Consider the following 19,510-nt stretch of genomic DNA (forward strand, 5'->3'; position numbering starts at 1 on the left):
AAAAGAAAACGAGTGCGGGATTCTTTTAAAGGGTCTTTATTTGGCGAATGCACAAGGACGACTGCTTTACAAAAGACTAGAGTAGAAAACGCGACGCACCTCGTCTAATCGTGTACGAGCATGCGCACTACAATAGTAATAATAGGACGCGAAGATTCGAAAAAAGCAAATGACAACAATATTTATACAATAAATTAAAATTAAAATTTGGCCGTCAATATTTGGTAAAAAAATGTTTTCATACATATCTCTCTCTCTCTCTTTCAACGTCAAATCCCTCTCCGCGTGGTTGTCCCGTCCCGTCACAGAAGGACGAGGTTATCGCGGGGAAGTAAATCACTTCGTAATCCCACAAACACAAAAATCAGAAATACGTCGCACATAGACACACATTTAAGTTTTAGATGAAGTTAATGGAAAGAAACAGTTAGCAAATGTCTGACATGCAGTTAAATTAGATGCACAAAATTTATCATATTTCTACATTTCAAAAATAACTAATTTCGATGTAAGATTTTTTTCTCAATTTACTGGTTTCGATTTTTTTTAAACATAAGAATAACTGTTAATCGTTATAAAAAACTTGAAATTTAATAAATCAACGCTTCAACATTTATAATCAAGAGTTATTTATTCACTTATATGATTTTTTTTCTATTGAGTTTTGTTTTTAATCCTATATAAAATTGAATTATTTATTAATCAATATTAAAATCAATCTTATTGCTTGTGACTTTAAATAAATTCCAGAAATATGATGATTATTTTCAGCTCAGTTAAGTTTTCTACAATGCCGAGGCAAACTGTCTTCCAAAGAGCTTGGAAACTTGATTTTTCATGGCTTGAAGAAGACAAGCCGAAGAATCTTGCTTTTTGTACGCTTTGTAAACGAAGTTTCTCATTCGAATCTATGGGTCGTACTGCCGTTTAAAGCCACATGAAAAGTAAAAGACATGAGGAATTATTCAATTTAGCTGAGAATTCTGTCATTATTCCTGCCTCCTTTTCCAAGGATTTATCGTAAAGCTCTAGAACTTCAAAATTCTCGTCAGCAGCAAGTTCTAGTAATTTGCCAACACTCGTATATCCAACTACTACATTTCTACCTATCGAATAGAATAGAAATTCCTCATGTTTGATAACGCATTTTGAGGTCTTTAAATTTTCTAAAGATAAGGAGACGGTAGCTGAAAATTGGTCGTGTTTGCAAACAGTCATGAATCACAATTCTTTGCGAAGTGCAGAAAGTGACGCTTTTATTTTCAAACAAATGTTCCGTGACAGTGAAATTGCTCAAATTATGAGGTTACACAAGGATAAAATATCTTACAGCATAGTATATGGCTTAGCTCCGTATTTCCAAAAACGACTCGAAAATCAAGTTAAATTTCTCGAACACATTGTCGTCGGTTTTGACGAAAGCTTAAATAAAATAGCACAGAAAAACCAAATGGACTTGCATATTCGTTTCTGGGACAATAAAAAAATGAAGTGACTTCTCGTTATTTAAGTTCCGCGTTTCTTTATTATACCAATGCTACCGATCTTCTTGACGGATTTAAGGCTGGACTTGGACAAATTAATCATCAGAGAGCTTTGCAGATATCAATGGACGGGCCTAATGTTAATTGGAAACTTATTCGCCTATTTAAATCGGAGCTGCGAACCAACTTTTATTCGCCGCAATTGTTGGAACTAGGTTTATGTGGACTAGATGTAGTCAATGGGGCTTTCAAAACAGGCATTTGAAAGACAAATTGGAACGTAGTTGAGTTTTTGAGTGTCTCTTTCAATTTATTTAAGGAAATACCTTCACGCCGCAGTGACTTCATTGAGATTACTGGTTGTACAGAATTCTCTCAACAGTTCTGCCAGGTTTGATGGATTGAAAACGGGAAAGTATCAAGAAAAGCAAAAGAGTGTCTTCTAAATTTAGAAAAATATGTACAACATGTACAAAAAGCGAGACAAGAGCCGTCGTGTAGTAGTTTCACCGTTGTTGCTGAAGCGCTAAAAGACAAACTCTTACCAGCGAAGCTGGCTTTTTTACTCTCTGGTAGAGGCTTTGGGACCATTTCGGACCTGAATTTCAATCGAATGCTCCTTTAGCACCTTTTTTGCATGACAGTCTTACACTCTTATTAAAGAATTGCATGACGCGTTTTGTGAAGGAAGACGTGATGTAAAAAACGAAGTTGCATTGTATTGACTATATGAAGGAAGTTGACAAGCAGTTTGTTAATATAAAGTACTCTAAAGATATTGATCTGGGATATGCCACCCGTGCTGCACTAGAAAAATGTAAAGGTGTATCAAAAAGAAATACTTTTATTCCGGCAAGATTGTCGAACCTGCCTTCAGTATCTAGTAGCCAAACTACTAGAGAAGTCTCCTCTAAAGTATCATTTGACAAAAGCATTAACCTTTCTTAATCCTGCAACAGTGGCTTTTGCTAAAACGTCAGCAGAAGAGAACTTACGCATAGCCTTATACATTCTTCTCAGCGCCAATTTGCTTCCCGCTAGTGTTATTCAGAACGCAGACCGAGAATATAAGAAATTATTTTCAGATTACTACGTACTTAAGCAAATGAAGGTGTTCTCTCAGAAGGAAACAAAATTAGACGAGTTTTGGATGCAACTACTTTCGACAAAAAAGGATGAAAAAACAGAAAAACTGAAAAAAATATTGGAAGGTGTTTTTCATATTGTCTCATGGAAATGCACATTTAGAAAGAGGATTTTCCGTGAACAAGGAAATTCTTGTTGAAAGTCTAAAAGAAGAAACCCTAGTGGCAAATTGGATAATACACGATGCTGTTACCATGACAAGACGAGGTACGTGTTTGAATACATCTAAGGAATGGATAAAAAGGAGAAAGAATTGAAAAGTAAGAAAGCCAAATTACTAGCAGATACTAGTAATGAGATTGCATATATTGAGGAGCAATTAAAGAGTTTGCGATCATCAATATCAACTTATTTTTTACGCAGTCGTTGCAACTTATTGCTCCACTCTTTTCTTACTTAAAATTCAAATTCTTGAAAATTAAAAAATTAAAAAATATATTGCTTAAATATATCTAATATTGCAGTGAAGTAAATTAAGCATGTTGTAACTCACCATGCATTTTATGTATGCTTAGATCGTGAAAAGGAACTTATAGTTATAAGCGGGAGAAATGCGGGAATTGTCTGGGAATTTCGTGACCAAAATTTAGTAGGCACCCTGAAAATAGGGCGATAAAATTTCTGGATGTAACTCTTTACAGGAATGAAGTTCAAGGAATAAAATGTAATTGGTATCACAAATTCACCTGGTCTGGTAGATGGCTAAATTTTGATTTAAACCACCCACAAAAGTACAAAAAATAGTACAAAGTAAAGAAAAAGCGGAAATTAGGTCTTTTATTAGCATTCTATATGTTGAATGCCTATCTTAGCGAATTGAAGAGTTCTTGGGTATTATGACATTACTACGTCGGTTAAAAACAAAACAAACCTCACGTCGGTTTTGGGGCCCACTCAAGATAAATTAAATAAATTGCAAAATAGCGATATTGTTTATGAGATTTGGTTCAAAGGTCAAAATTGCAGAGCGGTTTACATAGGCCAAACTAAACGTCTATTAGGAGTAAGGGTTAAAGAACACAAGATAGATATAAATAATGTTCCTAATAAACAGAAAATGCTCACTAAGCATACTATTGAGAAAGATCATTTTTTCGATTTTGTTCACGCGAAAAGTCTTGCGAATGAATGTCACATTCGCAAACGTCTGATTTTGTTAATGTGTCATACTGCTGATAATCAGAATTCTGTCAATTTAAGAACCGACGTGGAAAAACTTTCAAAAATATACTACACTGTTGTAAAACGGAAAAAATTTTGAGAACACGTGGTCACTACGGTTGTTGTCCCCTAAATGAACCGGCAGTCGGTGCTCTAATTTTTCGGGTTGAATTACGGCCACAGCATATACGTCTCTGTGCGACGTATTTGTGATTGTTGTGTTTATGGTATTACGAAGTGATTTACTTCCTCGCGATCACCTCATCCTTTTGCGACGGAACGGGACGAACACACAGAGTGGGTCAAAACGTTTGCCAATCTAACCTTTTAAGAAATGCATGTTTTATAATTAAGTATTTTCATAAGACCCTAATGCTAATGAAAAATTTCTTCAAACAAATTTAATAATTGGGTCAATTAAATCTGACATCTTTAAAAAAAACAGTAAAGATGTCACTGAACAACTATAAAAATAACATTGGGAATGAGCAAATTCACTTTTTGAAAGAACGACAAAAGTTGCAATAAAAGGTTTAATAACAACAGTTTTTTTTAAAGAATGCGCTTTTTTAAAAAACAAGACAGTGAAACTATGTGTGTTTTAATACCAATGCATGTTATGAATTGTAATAATATACATTTATGTAAATGATATACAATTTGAGGGACAATCGCGAAAGTTTTAAAAAGTCTGCGCACAAGTGTGGGGAATATGCAAAGACCGAGCGCGTAGCGCTAGGTAAATACAATATCGAGCTCAAAGCGCGCGAACCAAGAGTCGCGCTCCGTAGGCGCGCCCAAACTAGCGAGCTGCGCGCAGCGCGCGACGAAAATGTCCCCGCGGTGCGGGTAGATTTTTTATATTAAGGATTCAAAGATATCGCTTATATTGAATTGAAAAGGATAATAATCAAAAAGAGCGTTTAATATTTTTTTACAAAATTCTTGAAAATTAAGAAAACCAAGAATCTAAAAATCAAATTGGAACGTTGGACGTCAAAATGGAATTTAAATTTTGACTCATTTTGAATTAAATTGCGTAGATTTCAATATTTCATAGTAAAGATTTTGAGAAGCACTTTGAAGTCTGCTGCGAGTGGACAATTAATAATGTTAGTCAAAACGCAAAGGTATTCAAATTAAAAAGGACTTCTGGACACGTTTTGAAATACTTCTTTGCACTTTCACGTCAAGCAAACAACTACTAATACGTTTATACAAAGGCAAAGGCGCCTTCATTAGTTTCTCTTTTTCTTCATCAATTTTAAGTAAATGATTAAATTTATAAAATTTATAAACGCTACCCTTTTATGTGAAAAAAAACTCTGAAAATGTGAGTTTTTTTATTGAAGAGAAAGTATATTAGATATTTCGTATCGCGTAATTGACAAAAAATGTTCGATGGAATCGAATTTATAAACATTTAAATAGTTATACAGCAAACAAATGTAGGCGGCGAGAATCGAGCTCGCAGCCTCTGCGCTCAGACCGAATGGTCTACCGCAGAGCTACTCGCTTACTTGGGAGACGGCTTTTTCAAGTTCATAAGTTGGCCTCAATTTTTTTTAAAGCCTTTTTTTCATAAATGTCCAAATATTGTGTCCTATGAATTTCAAAACTTTGGTGCCATGGCCTTTCTTTATAAGAAGTATAAACAAAAACAAAACACACCATCTCTGACCTTTCTCTTGTTAGTGAATCGTAGACAGACTGTTTTCGCAGTATACGCAGCTGTTGAAATAATAAATAAATATGAATGGAGGAGATATAGGATGGTAATTATATTCCGAAGAACATATAAAAGATTGACGAGAGCTGTTGTTTAATGTTTAAAAATAAAATCGTATCGTGAGTCGCGCGTGGAGCAAGCGTTTCTTTGCTCTCGTAATAACAATACTGAATGAATCAGTTAAAATAATTTAGTACATTAAGGTATAATGGTACGAATAATTGTAAATCGACGATCAATTAATGTAATTTCTATACACAGAACTTTGCCCACTATTACCGTTTTATGGTTGCATTACTAACAATATCAATTTTGATACTAATGCAGACTGACGTATTCTGATCAATTTAATGTTAACAGCTCTTGCTTGAACACTTGGAATGCTTGGTCTCACGACATGAAAGGTCACTGCGTATGACAGTTGTTAAAAGACAAGCTGCAGCACAATCTGGTGTATCGTCTGAAGTCGAGGTATTAAAAGCACTAAAAAGTCTATTCGAGCATCACAAAGCTTTGGATGAAAAGGTATGATAATTTGGAGCAGTATATATAATAAAAAAAATTTATTTCTATTTTTGTATTTAATTAAATATATTTTGAAATATTCTTGATGTTAGTATTGCAATAACCATTTTCATAGCTTCAATATTATAGTCTAATAACAATGACTGTATATCCAATATTTCATTTTAAATCTGTCAACCCTTATATAGGTTTTTGAGTATCCTACAATAAAGTATACAATAAAGTATAGCGTAAAATACCAATTTTATCAAATAAAAGGACTAGAGTGGCTTTCTTTTCATCTTTACGTTAAATATAAATGTGTGAAGTTTCTTCAAAATCAAAAAATTGTTCACCGAGCCGCAAAGACAAAATATGCCCAACAAAAAACTCCAAAATAAGATTTTTTTAAATTCACTTCATAAATATGAGTCGTATCGAAGAAAACTCATATTAAAAATATCTTTGGCGATATCAAAATACATATTTTATGTTGAGGAAGTTTTTTGATTGAAGTTACCATTTTCGATAAAAATGAAAAAAAAATGTTAAAAGGGTCAATTTTTGTATAATAGCATCTGTTTTTAATCTTGCTTACTAGAGAAGCCCTAAAAAATATGAAATAACATTCCGGTTCTATAAAATGTGATAAAGGACCCACCACTAGGAGGCTGCTGCATTCAGAGTCCCACTCTACACCCATCTCATCGATCCAACCGTGCGAGGGCAATCTACACGGATTTTTTTATTCAATTGCTGTTTTACCTTATTGATTAACCATACTTTTAGGATCGTCTGATATAATTACTGTATTACTGCCTTCAAATCGTCAGTCAGCCGAATTAATTCCAACAAATTCCTGGCGCCATCTGAGATGAAGTTGTGCACTTTAAGGGCATGTGATATATAAAAAATTGTCGATATTACCAGTTTTAGGTTCCCCCGGGATTTTTCTAGAATAATAAATATATTGTCTTAAAAATTTGGAAAAATGATAGCGAACATGCTAACGGACGTCCCCACACGCTTTTTTGTAGGTTAATTCCAAGAGTTTTAGTTGAGCAAAATGTGATTAATTTGCATAGCGCTTAGGAAATAGTATTGATTTTTTCAGTGTTAGATTCCCCGGCTTTTTTCCTAGGATAAGAAATATTTTAGCTTCAAAATCTGGGAATTGATAGCGAACATGCTAACGGACGTCCCCGCACACTTTTATTGTGTTTTTTTATCAAAAAATTTTGATATTGCTAACAACGTGCGTGTATATTTCGAGGTTATGTGTGTTACAATTCAACCGAGCGTTATTACTTTACACAATATTTTTGGACGAAAACTGTGGACTTACAAATAAACATAGTAACTAATCTCCCGGAACTAACCTTGTTTGCAAGCAATCAAAAAAGTTTATTTCATAAATAATTTCGAGATTATCGGAAAGGCAGAGATGAAAAACGACGTAACCTGAAAATAATGCATATGCATACAATTTTTATTTAGCACAATACATTTTTTTTTGTTATTATCGCTCAAAAAAGATTATGAGGACGTCCGTTATGATATTTTATAGCATCTCCGAATTCAGTTTAAAAAAATTTTCATTTTTGTGGAAAAAAGCCGGAGAAACTGTAAGTATCACATGCCCTTAGTCGTAAACCGATGTTTTACGAACCAAACATTCGAAGAGATGACGAAAAATAAGCTTATTTCCATCTAGTTAGCATATCGACTATTGAAAAGTTCTCTCTAGCAACACTTAAATCCTCATATTGGTTCCATGCTCCCACCGAGTATTTGTAGCAGTATCGTTGCAGCCAATCACTCGAAATTTTCAAGTTTGAATGTAAGTACATCTGAATCAGTTCTCATTAAGTATTAATATATTGAATGAGACACATCTGCAGCATCAGAGGACTAAGGTGTGACATGACCGATATATATTGCGAATCAGGCTCTTGAACAGGTGCAATATGTTCCTGTGTAATTCACGTGATCTTATTAGGTTCAGCTTTCACTTTTGTTTGATCTTTATGACCATCATAATATAGCCCTTCAAGATTGATGGTATTGACTACTGATGACATATATAAAGAATACTACTTTACGCCTGATTTATTGAAATCTTTTTTTGGTTTCGTAGGCAAGAAGCCTTCATGGCACGAGGAATGATGTCTGAAAGAAGACGATGATTCAAAAATATCCTGCATTTTTGGTATCGGGATTGCTTTTAAAAAAGTTTTTATTTCCGAAGAATTTGTTCTCATCCTAAGTAAGTCCTTTAATTTCCATTTCTTGATTCTATTTATCCTATTGGTAACTGCGCAATCCATATTAGATATGAACATATGTCTAGTCGTGCGCTGATAAAGTAAAAACTTTCTTTCTATGGCAGGAATCTTGTTTTGCATGTACATTCTGAATAATCATTGCATTTGCAGGCCGCGAGGTCTAAAAGAATTTTCCCGATCTTATCATTGTAGCTTTTTTGATAGGAAGCTACGTATTTACTTCTCTTATGACACTTCATGAAGAATACTTCATAACTTCATAAAGAGCATGAAGCTTTCTTAAGAGAAAAATAATTCGCTCTTCTGGAACTATAGAAGAGAGGGAAGACTTAAACCAAATTTTTTTGAGATAATTTAACAAAAAATTCACAATTTCGGAAGAAGACAGCTGAATGACTTTCATTTCTGAGAGCAACGATAGTCTATGTCACAAGTATGCTTAATGATATCTTTATTTTTTGGCATTTGTTTTCTAAGAACTGTAACTCTAATAAAAAATTAAAGATTTCATTGTGATGCCCCTAAGACTGCCAGATTGTAAAAGAAAACAGTTGACTACGGCGATTGTGCAGACTCATAATAATGCAGGTTTTCGCGTAAAAATTTTTGATCCAAGTGGCGACAGACGAGGCATGATGCTTGCATACTTGACGTTCAAAACCGGACTTTGTGATATCTTTTAGAACTAGAATATTGTTTCATATTTCTCTGCGGCTTCTCTATTAACCGAGCTTAAAGACAAATGCGATTATAAAAAGAAAATTGGACCATTATTACCTATATTTTTTTTTTCTCGAAAATGGTTGCTTCAATCGAAAAACTTCCTGAACGTAAAAGATGTATTTTGACATCTCTAACAACATTTGTGACGAGTTGTTTTTTATATGGCTCATATTTGTGATGTAAATTTGAAGAAAAAAAACTATTTTTGGGTTTTTTGACATATTTTGTCTTTGTGGGCCTGTTAAACCTTTTTTGATTATGATGTATTTTACGCTACATCCTAGTATACAATCCTCTCATATTTAGTTCAACGAAATAGATATTACAATTTCGTTGTATCATTTTGAAACAACAAGAATGAGATTTATTCACTGAGGGGAGGTCACGGGAAATCATGAATGGAAGGTCCTACTTGTTGTGGATTTATTACAAATATTTGAAGTTGGCGAAATGGGAACAGACTTAAGGGGCATTATTTTTCAACTGCCCCAAATTAAAAAGTGTGCTTCGATTGTCTTCAAATTCTGTGAATATGTTTATATATCCAATAGTACGTAATCCAATAATTTGTAGGCTAGGATAACTAACCTTCCCGAATAGGTGGGGGGTGGGGGGGGGCACCCCAACCCGTGCACGGATAGTTTCGAAAGTCTGTAATACGCTTCCTAATTACGTGATTTGATTTCTTTAGATTTTTAGAAAGTGTATTTTACACTTTTTCATCTTATTTTAATATTTGTAAGAAAAAATTAATAATTTTCAACCTTTTTTGAATACATTAATTGTTTATCAAAATATTTTCGCCACTTAGGGTTTTTAGATTTTTTCTAAATAGTCGCAAAAAGTTTGATTTTTTGCTATGAAAAATTTGAAGTAAGAACATGGATAAATCTAGATTTATTGAGATACAATGTGACTTGATGATTTTGTTTCACCAAGTAAAACAAAATTCTCACTTTGGAACTAATCTCGAAGGTAGCCACACGTTATTCTGACTCTATTTTTTCTGTATGTATGTAATTGATGTTTGCTTATTTTTATTATTTCTTATTTTTATTTAATTGTTTATTTGATTAATGATTACTTATCAATCTTTATTTTCTATTGGTATAATTTGTTAACATGTGACAGGGTTTATATTTTAAAGAAGGAATTTTTTTGACGTAAATATATATTTTGGAAGTGTATCACATAAGAGGAGACAGAGGAGAGAGATTCGCACTCTTGGAGTTTTGATCTCTCGATTACCTACACGAGGATTATCATTGCTGTATTTTGATAGCTCCAAGGATTTCCTAACATAGAAGGAAGATTTCCAGCCTCCTTTCTACACAATCTTTTTTTCGTACGGTTTCCAATTAACTCATGAGGGATTGTTTGTCCATCCAAAGTATGTTTTTCTCTTACTAATGAATACATTTTGCTAATGTTTTTCTAATTAAATTCAGAATTTGTCCCCCACAGTATTCCTCTCCTATTTAAACTAACCCGTAACAAAAAGCATTTTCTCGGATTCTTTATCTTCTTTCTTAAAATGACAAACGCTAGGAACTCCATGATTCAAAAATTAAAGTTTCTCATAATTTAGGAAAATTCAGTTAATCCTTATCATCCAGTGAAGTCTCCGCCGGCGCCCGGCATGAGAGACTTGCGTGGTCTTTATTTGAATATTTTTAGGCCAGCGAAATAACCACGTTAGGTCAACCACGAGAGTCTGTCTAGGTAAGTGAATTTTAACCCTACTTGTAAAGTCAAATCACTATAGGATTGACTGTAAAGGAAGTCCTCGCGCGCGCACTTGGACTCCATGTTTCAGCATACCGCAAATAAGTTGTCAAGTATACCATTTATTTTTATTATTAAAGTTTATTCAGCATTATCTGACATAATCGAAAAAGCTCTTCAAAAAGTTAACGTTAAGTTAAAAGTTAACGGTATTTTTCGGAAAATCAATGATAACTTTAACAGCTACATAATCAAAATTATAATTACAGAAATTTAAATGAGATGAAAATTGAATTAAAAATCATATTTAACGTCCAATAATAAAATTAATGTGCAAAATTCCTGAAAATAAAACCAAGAATCCAACGACCAAATTTGGATAATCGCCATAAAATATTCCTATTGAAATTTGAAAAAAATCACAACAAAACAACATTTGTAAACAATAACCACCACCGTTTCTGCACGCATACTGCATCCTTACCAACACAAACAATAATTTTATAATAAATAATAAAATAAAAATTATTTCTTGAAAAAAGATTCTACTCCTTCACTCCATTGGGAAACGAACCGCAAAACTTCTGATGTCCGGTCAGGTGCTTTTCCATTTACTCTAATAGGGGGATAAGAATAAGAACTCTTAATTCAAGAAAATAACGCTAATTTTTAACTAGGTGTTAATGGTACAAGTAATTATTTTTTAAAGGAATCTTTTATATCACCAGAGATGATACCTTACCGACCGTAGACAATCTTCCAAATTATGAAGGCAGAAAATTCACCCAATATTGATCAAGTTAAGAATCTTCAATAACAGAAAATGCTTAACGTCTAATCAGACTAGATGGAAAATAATATTTCAAATTCAAGTTAAAATTATTTCTTAAAAAATAGATTCTACTCCTTCTTTACTCCATTGGGAAACGAACCACAAAACCACAGCACCAAAACCACGTTGCTCTCTTCATGAGACCCGAGAATCAAATGAGGTTTAAAATGAAAACCCATCACAAACATATCTGAAACATTTGGTGCGGGTCAAAAGGGAAACCGGTGATAAACATGTCTGAAAGATCCATCATAGGCACATCAAAACTAGAGAAAGTAAAAGAAAATAAGGATTTATGAAAATTCAGTGCTTAATATAATTAATCATGCTATCTTGATATATTTATATTGATAGATAATCTTTATATTTGATAGATAAATTATTTTGTTTTTTAATAATTTTCCTTTATCCTAGTATTAAGAAGTCTGCCAGTGTATCCCACGTAAGTCATCTGTCAAATTTCGCAAGTGATCTTGTAGACAACACGAACCTTTTCAAAATTATCTAAATGATCGTTGCATAAAGCTATGATTAAATCCATTTAAAATTGTATACGGAAAATAGTAAAAGTCTTCATCTTTTTCAACATGAATTCAATTGTTTTCGAAATTTGACTAAAGAATGGAAGAACAAAAGTATTAAAGGAAATATATTCCCTCAATTCCCTCTGATTATCTGCAGACAAATTATTACTTTGTCTGCTTTTGATTTGTAGAATTCTAATTTTAATATTTTTTTCAATTAACTTTTGTGAGTAATTATTTAGAAAAAGGATATTCCTAAAAATATTCAAATTCCCTTTGTGAAATAAAACATGTGACAAACCTAGAGCTCTCTCAACTAGGTTATTACTTCATCATTGTTTTGAAAAGGATGAGCAGAAAAAAAAAATTCTACCAGAATATGTATTTTTCCTGTACCAATTGGTCATAATATTACCTCCCTGAGCTTTAGTTACTTCTATGTCCAAAAAACTATTTGCTGCATAATCCTTATAATTAGTCATCCGACAATATATAGAATAATTGTTTATAGAAATTTATATATTACTCCGAAGGCAATTGTGAAAAAACATCAAATCCTCTTTTGCATAAACGACATATTCTCGCATTTTTTGTTAATTGAGGATATTTTTATCTTGGAATTAACCCCCAACCGGAAGTGTGAAAACCGTGCCGAAAGCTGAATGGCACCTGGGTGAGGTGTCTAGAACGGTGACTCTGGGATACCGGGCGACCTCTCAGTGTATGCAGCCTTATCCTTGCATGCGGGACTTTACAAGGATGAACCAACCCCTTTCCCTAGCTTCTCGTGAGAACAACAATGACAACAACAAATATAGTTGTAGTAAGTGCGGTTCAAAACAATAGAACGCGCAGGGCTCCCGACAATGGGTCGGCCAACAATGCCGACCACTCTAGAGCTGGGGAGCCAATGAAAATAGACTAAATGCCCTAGATCGACGGAATCTCGGGACCCTTAGGTGGACGCAGCAACTAAATCGTGACTTGCTAGAGTATTCCGATGCGAGTGGGGGCCCTGAACGGGGTCACATGGCACGACTAAATGCTCTATGGTGCGAAAAACATCCGGAGCTTTCGTGCTTTTCGCATCAACGTCTGCGAAATCATGCCGAACTACTCCAAAGAAAAACTGTGTAAGCGGAACGACTACTCTAGCGGGCAGGCATCCGATAGAGGAAGAGCGATGTTTTATGGCCCGGAGAAACATTAACACCCAGGTTTCTCTCAAGCCTAAAGATGTGGCTGAAATGGATGACGAGCTTCCTGGAAATTTTTCCGAATTGTACCCGGAATATTCTGTTAAATTAATCGTCCTTATCATTGGCGCTCATGGAGGTGTCAAGCTTTCACTGGTTAGTAGTCTGAAAAGCATGTTCGTTGCAGTTACTTTGTTCCTGGCCGACAGTTCGGAAGACCAAATCTGCCGGATGAGACGTTTGTATCTGTTTCGGAGAGTATCCTTCATAGATGTCACATCTTGAATGCGGCTCTGTGGCACGCGCAAGTATGTATAAGTCTCTCCAACGCAAAGGTGTCGTATAGCACTTCTATCGACGAGCTCAGGGTCTTCAGGGATGCCATTAAGTTTTTCTCGCTTAAAATAAACCTTGACGCGTTTGTCTCACCCAAATTCCATTCCTATTTCCTTGCTATATCGTTTGATAATCCCTAGAGCTAGATGTAGTTGCTCTTCATTTTTAGCATAGATCTTAAGATCGTCCATGTAAAAAACAAGAGTCACCTTGTAATTTCGCTCTGTATGTTTGCCGCAAAAATAATTGTCGGAATGGCGAAATGCTAGAAATAGTGGCAATAATGTGAGGCAAAAGAGGAGTGGACTCATGGAGTTGCCCTGAAAGACACCTCTCTGAAAGGTCACCTTGTTAGTTGTCACACGATTTTTTCCAGATGAGATAGTAAATGTCGTTTACTAAAGCGACATTAATCTCTCTATGCATCTCACGATTTGCGGATGAACCTTTAAGCTTTCCAAAAGACAGATGATAAGTCTCTGGGAGGTTAAATCGAAAGCTTTCCAGTAATCAATCCAGGCTATCGATAGGTCACGCTGGTAGGATGCTGCATCTTTTCAAATACATCAATCGATGAGCAGTTTCTCCCGACATCCCGCTACGCCTTCCTGTGAGCCTCGTTGTTTATACATTTCTTGCTGCACAGGTTCAATTGGCCAAACAATCCTATCGTTTAGGATAGCTGTGAATATCTTATACAGTGTGTTTAGACAAGTGATTGGCCTGTAAATCTTCGGGACAGCTAAGTTGCCTATTTTCGGCAGGTGTATTGTGCGCTCTTCCACCCACCACTCCGGAATTGGCTTTTCCGAATTTAAATATGAGTTGAAAATACGGGCCAAATGCTGATGGGTTGAAGGCAACTTCTGCCACCAGAAGGTCTTGATACCATCTGGTCCCCAAGCGGAATAGTTCTTCGTCCCTCTTAATTCTTTTTTTACGTCCTCGGTAGTGATGGGTGGGCATTCTTCATCAGGTGTTATGAGGGCATCGCACAGCTCCTTGAAGCTATTTATATTTTCTGAGTCTTCATCCAGCCTATGCTGTACATCGCAGATTTCTCTCCAAAATACTTCGACCTCCTTTGGTTTGGGTGGGTGGTCGACATTAACTAGAGGGTTTCGGAAGAGTCTAGATAGGTTCTAGTAGGTAGACCTACTTGCAATGTTTTTCATGAAAAAGTTTTATTAAGGGGGACAAGCCATGTAACGGCTGCAAAAAATCGATTTTTTTGGCTTAAATGGAAGCCAGTCGTCCCAAAAACATGCTGTGAAAGTTTTGGAAACTGCATACTTTAATCCCTAAAAGGCGCACCTCGCGCTTGCCTCCTGATGCTGCCCCCAGACCGGCCCGTAAACTTTCAAATGCAAGTAACGAGGATCTGTCTTTCATGCCATCGCTTTTTTACAGTATGATTGAGATTGTGTCAGTCTTTAGTGCCCTTTCAGTCTTAGTTGTTAGAAACTCTTGGTATATATATATATATTTTATTCCTCTAGGATCAAACCGAAGTGCCTACGACAAAGCCACCAAATGCGTCCTCGAGTTGTCGAGAGGGTCCCTGGACCAAGAGTTTCTGCTGACTATGGCTATAAAAATGAATAGGCAGTCACGGACAATTGTCCAAGGGTGGTCTCGAAGGAATTAACCCCCAACCGGCAGTGTGAAAAACGTGCCGAAAGCTGAATGGCACCTGGGTGAGGTGTCTAGAACGGTGACTCAGGGATACCGGGCGACCTCTCAGAGTACGCAGCCTTATCCTTGCATGCAAGGCTCTACAAGGATGGACGAAACCCTTTCCCTAGCTTCTCGCGTGAATAACAATGACAACACTAAACATAGTTGTAGTAAGTGTGGTTAAAAACAACAGAACGCACAGTGCTCCCAACAATGGGTCGGCCAACAATGCCGACCACTCTAGAGCTGGGGGAGCTAATGAAGATGGATTCAATGCAATAGATCGACGGAATCTCGGAACCTTTAGGTGGACGGAGCGATTAAATCACGACTTACTAGAGTGCTGCGATGCAAGTGTGGCAGCTGAACGGGGTTATATCGCACGACTGCATGCTCTGTGGTGCGAGAAACACCCGGAGCTATCGCACTTTTCGCATCAACGTCTGCGAAACCATGCCGAACTACTCCAAAAAAGGGGCTATGCAAGCGGAAAGCCTACTCTACCACTGTCAGAACAAGCCGGCAACAGAGAAAGATAGGCGACACTAAGACCAACTGCAGGCAGGCATCGGATAGAGGAAGAGCGATGCTTTATGACCCGGAGAAACATCAACACCCAGGTTTTTCTCGAGCCTAAAGATCTAGGTGAAATGTATGACGAGCTTTCTGGACATTTTTCCGAAGAATTCGACCTCTGGGTCGAAGAAAGGGGGCTTACTCTAAAAAAATCGAAATCGAGGTTTCTACACCTTTAAATAGTTTTTGAGTTACTACATCTACGTGTCTCATCTGTACCCGCGATTTAGAGCAGGGATTATAAAATACATGTAAAATGTATGGTAGTTCAGGTTATTTTGAATAAACGTATGTTTGATAAAGAGACTTGTATTCTTTTTTCATGAGAAACTCTTTTTTCGTTTGAAATAATTAAGTAATAAGTCCGGTGATTAAATAAACCCTTAATACTTTTCAGCTAAGTTAACTATTAAGGGGTAATTTAACAATCGGACTTATTATTAGAATATTTCAATAGAAAAAAGGGCTTCTCATGAAGAAAGAATACGATTCTCTTTATCAAACATACGTTTATTCAAAATAACCTGAGCTATCCTAAATTTTACATGTATTTTGTAATTGCAGGATATATTTAGTTTTTGCAGTAGCCATAAACCCCTTTTGTAACCAGTTTCCCCCGCGCAGCCAGCGTGTATTAGAAGAACCACAAGTATCTCATATTATGAGTACCACACCGTGCAAGTACGCGCTTACTACGCCTGACCTGTAGAATAAAAAACTTGAACACCATCGATATTTTCCTACTTAGTTATTTAACTCCTATCACTACAGGCAGACTTTACTCTTAAGTACTTATTTAATACATAATAAATAGGGTTTAAAGACTTCCCTTACAAGAACTCGACCAAAACCGATTTCAAAAAATGTTCGCTCCAAGGAGATTATGTTGAAAAATAAAAAAAATTTACCCAAAAAAAATTGTTTTTATACTTCATTCTAAGGACTTATTGAACTACCCTCGTAAATATATGTATTTTTAAACTGTTTTCAGTTCCGTTTTACATTTTATATCAAAACCTACATATACTTTTATCCCATGACATTGGCGAGTAAACGTACATGCGAAGATTAGGGAAAATCGTGCGTCATATTATAAAAGCAATTGGTCTTTTTATTGGTTAATCTGTGAAGATATTCATCTCATTCTACCATTTAACCCTTGACCGTTGGTTAGAGCTTCACCTGCGCACCCAAAGAATTCTCAGTCTTCAAAGACAGGAAAACCAGCAAGTTTCAAGTCTCATAATGCGAACATCGAAAAACCTATGGTTTTTTTCTGATCTTCAGAACAATACTTCTTTTTGAGTGTCAGGAATTCAGGAAGAAGATATCAGATCTCTGCCGGGAGTTCATCGAATCTAAGCAGTTTTCCTTAAATTACTAGGACCAACATCGAGTCTCGGCTTGTCCATCAACAAACGGTGCCACTAGTGTTCAGGGAAGCATGACTCGGTACTTAATAGGTCTTCTTAATTACTTTATTTTACAGTGCATAGTGCGACACCAACGTCTTGAATTCTTAACGGTAATGCTTCATTTACTGCTCTCATAACCGAGTCACTTTCATACTCAATACCTCAATACTCAATACGCTATGAAGCGTCAATTAGTGAAAAAGATTTGGTTCGAGCGTTAAGTGATCCGTGCCTTCAAATCCCTATAATTTCGGATGCCATGACCAAGAAACTCGAACTTCTTTTGCAAGAAGGTTTTTGTCAACTGTCCTTCCCTGGCACAGTGGGAAAACAATGAGTTGGTACAAAATAACATACAGCCGACAAATTTCAACGGATTAGCATGTAAATACTTTTTTTTTAAATGCTCATGAGATTTGGCAGAGATTTTTCACGTTCTGTGACGTATTATAACTATATTATTTATACTTACATTATTAATAATCGCTATATTAATATTTTTAATTTATAATAATTATAAAAGGAAAGGATTATTTTCTTATATATACAAGCTAGTTCATATTTATTATTATTTATTATGATAAAGTCAATAGTCTAAATATCGCAGTACTAACTTCGCAGTTTGTACATATTAACTTTTCAATACACAGCCAAAATAGTACAATTATTTCTCGTCTTCAAGTCTTCGGCCGCAGCGCATAAAAAGTCAGCCACAAAACATTAAAGAGTGTAGCACAATTAACAGTTCCTTGGACTCAAGGTACTGTACCCCCAAATCTACGCCTTCAAATTTAGACACTTGGATATTAATCGATTTCGATTGTTACGATTTTCATTGTCACGATTTTAGTTGTTACAGTTTTCGCTGTGAAGTTTTTGGTTCTGATCACAATTGAATCTGACATATATAAACCCAGGATCAGAATTAGAAATCAGTCTCCAGATTCCAATCGGGTGGAATCTCTGCTCAAAAGTACATCGGAGAGTCAGACGAACTACAATCTTCAAATCGGGCGGAAGCTCTGCCTTACAGTACATCGACAGAATTCTCAAATCAAAATATTATATTACCGAGTAGACTCCGGTTATCTGGAAACTAGTTCCCAGTGTTCGTAATACAATTTCCAAAGATAAAATATAGAATCTGTGTTGTACTTCGGAAATTCATTCGTACTGAAGTCGATTAAAAGTAAAATTTCCCTTTGAAGAAATTGAAAGTTAATCGAGAAGATCCTTCTGATAATTCCATTGCCAACCATAATTACTTCTGAGTACAATCAAGAGAGCCGAGACTACCTAAGAAGTTATAAACATTCTTTGACAATCATCAGTGTCAACGATCGCTACGCTGAATCACAAGGAGGATAATTAATCTCACCTGTAAACCAACAGCCATTTGGAACAGACTCTGTATCTTTCCAGGCAACGAAAGAAATATCTAACCCAGTAGGAAAACCCGGTTTTGTCAAGGAATCTTCAAGTCAGAGGTAAAGCGGATTGAAATACGCTAAGGGCAAAAACGGATTAGATTCCTAAACCGTTTTTCCTCGCGGCCGTCACTCAACCCGTTTTTCCCCGTAGCCTTGTGGAAATCCATATTACGTCGCATAAAAAATCAACGCTTATGAACTGACTCAAAAGTGACTTCCTACGACCTACGACAGCTTTTTGCCTGTAAACTATGACATTTTGTGTATTCGCAAAATCAACAATATTATTCTCTCCTCAAGAAATGAATTTTTTAAGATCAATCTCAATAAAATTTCTGACATCGTAGTAATTCATCTAAATAAAAAAACTAATTAAGATACGTTAAACTGGTTTACCATCGCAAACGCAAATACTTTCAAAAATGGATTGAAATTTATTAAAATTTTTCCCTTTTTTGGGAGTTTAGATACAATCCAGTTTTTTCCCACATTATATGTTACTTTTAATTATGTATTATGTATCATTATATACTGTTTGTACTTTTCCTGCAAAAATCATGAAAATTTGTCTTTTAAAACGAAAATAAAAAAAAAATTATGAGTGGTGGTTCGTTAACTGATGTAAATAAACAAAAAGACTTAGGGAAAGGGCTCTCGGTTGGGTTCGCAGGGATCGAATTTAGGACTCTGCACTCTATTTCAAAAAAGGAGTAAGCTATGCGCTTTATTATTATTTTTTATACCTGAATATAAAACCACGTAGCTCT

At 35.4% G+C, this 19,510-nt stretch overlaps 1 protein-coding gene across 3 annotated transcripts in view; it reads left to right on the forward strand.

Annotated features, from left to right (window-relative positions):
- The window catches only part of LOC117166917 (liprin-alpha-1), a 690,677-nt gene that overhangs the window by 73,302 nt on the left and 597,865 nt on the right, over positions 1 to 19,510 (forward strand). For all 3 annotated transcript variants that reach the window (XM_033351369.1, XM_033351368.1, XM_033351370.1), the window contains exon 4: positions 5,881 to 6,045. In XM_033351369.1, coding sequence (XP_033207260.1) covers positions 5,881 to 6,045 — 165 coding nt within the window. The remainder of the gene's footprint in view (positions 1 to 5,880; positions 6,046 to 19,510) is intronic.

This window comes from Belonocnema kinseyi, chromosome 2 (assembly GCF_010883055.1).
Source record: "Belonocnema kinseyi isolate 2016_QV_RU_SX_M_011 chromosome 2, B_treatae_v1, whole genome shotgun sequence".
In the NCBI taxonomy this organism is placed as follows: domain Eukaryota; kingdom Metazoa; phylum Arthropoda; class Insecta; order Hymenoptera; family Cynipidae; genus Belonocnema; species Belonocnema kinseyi.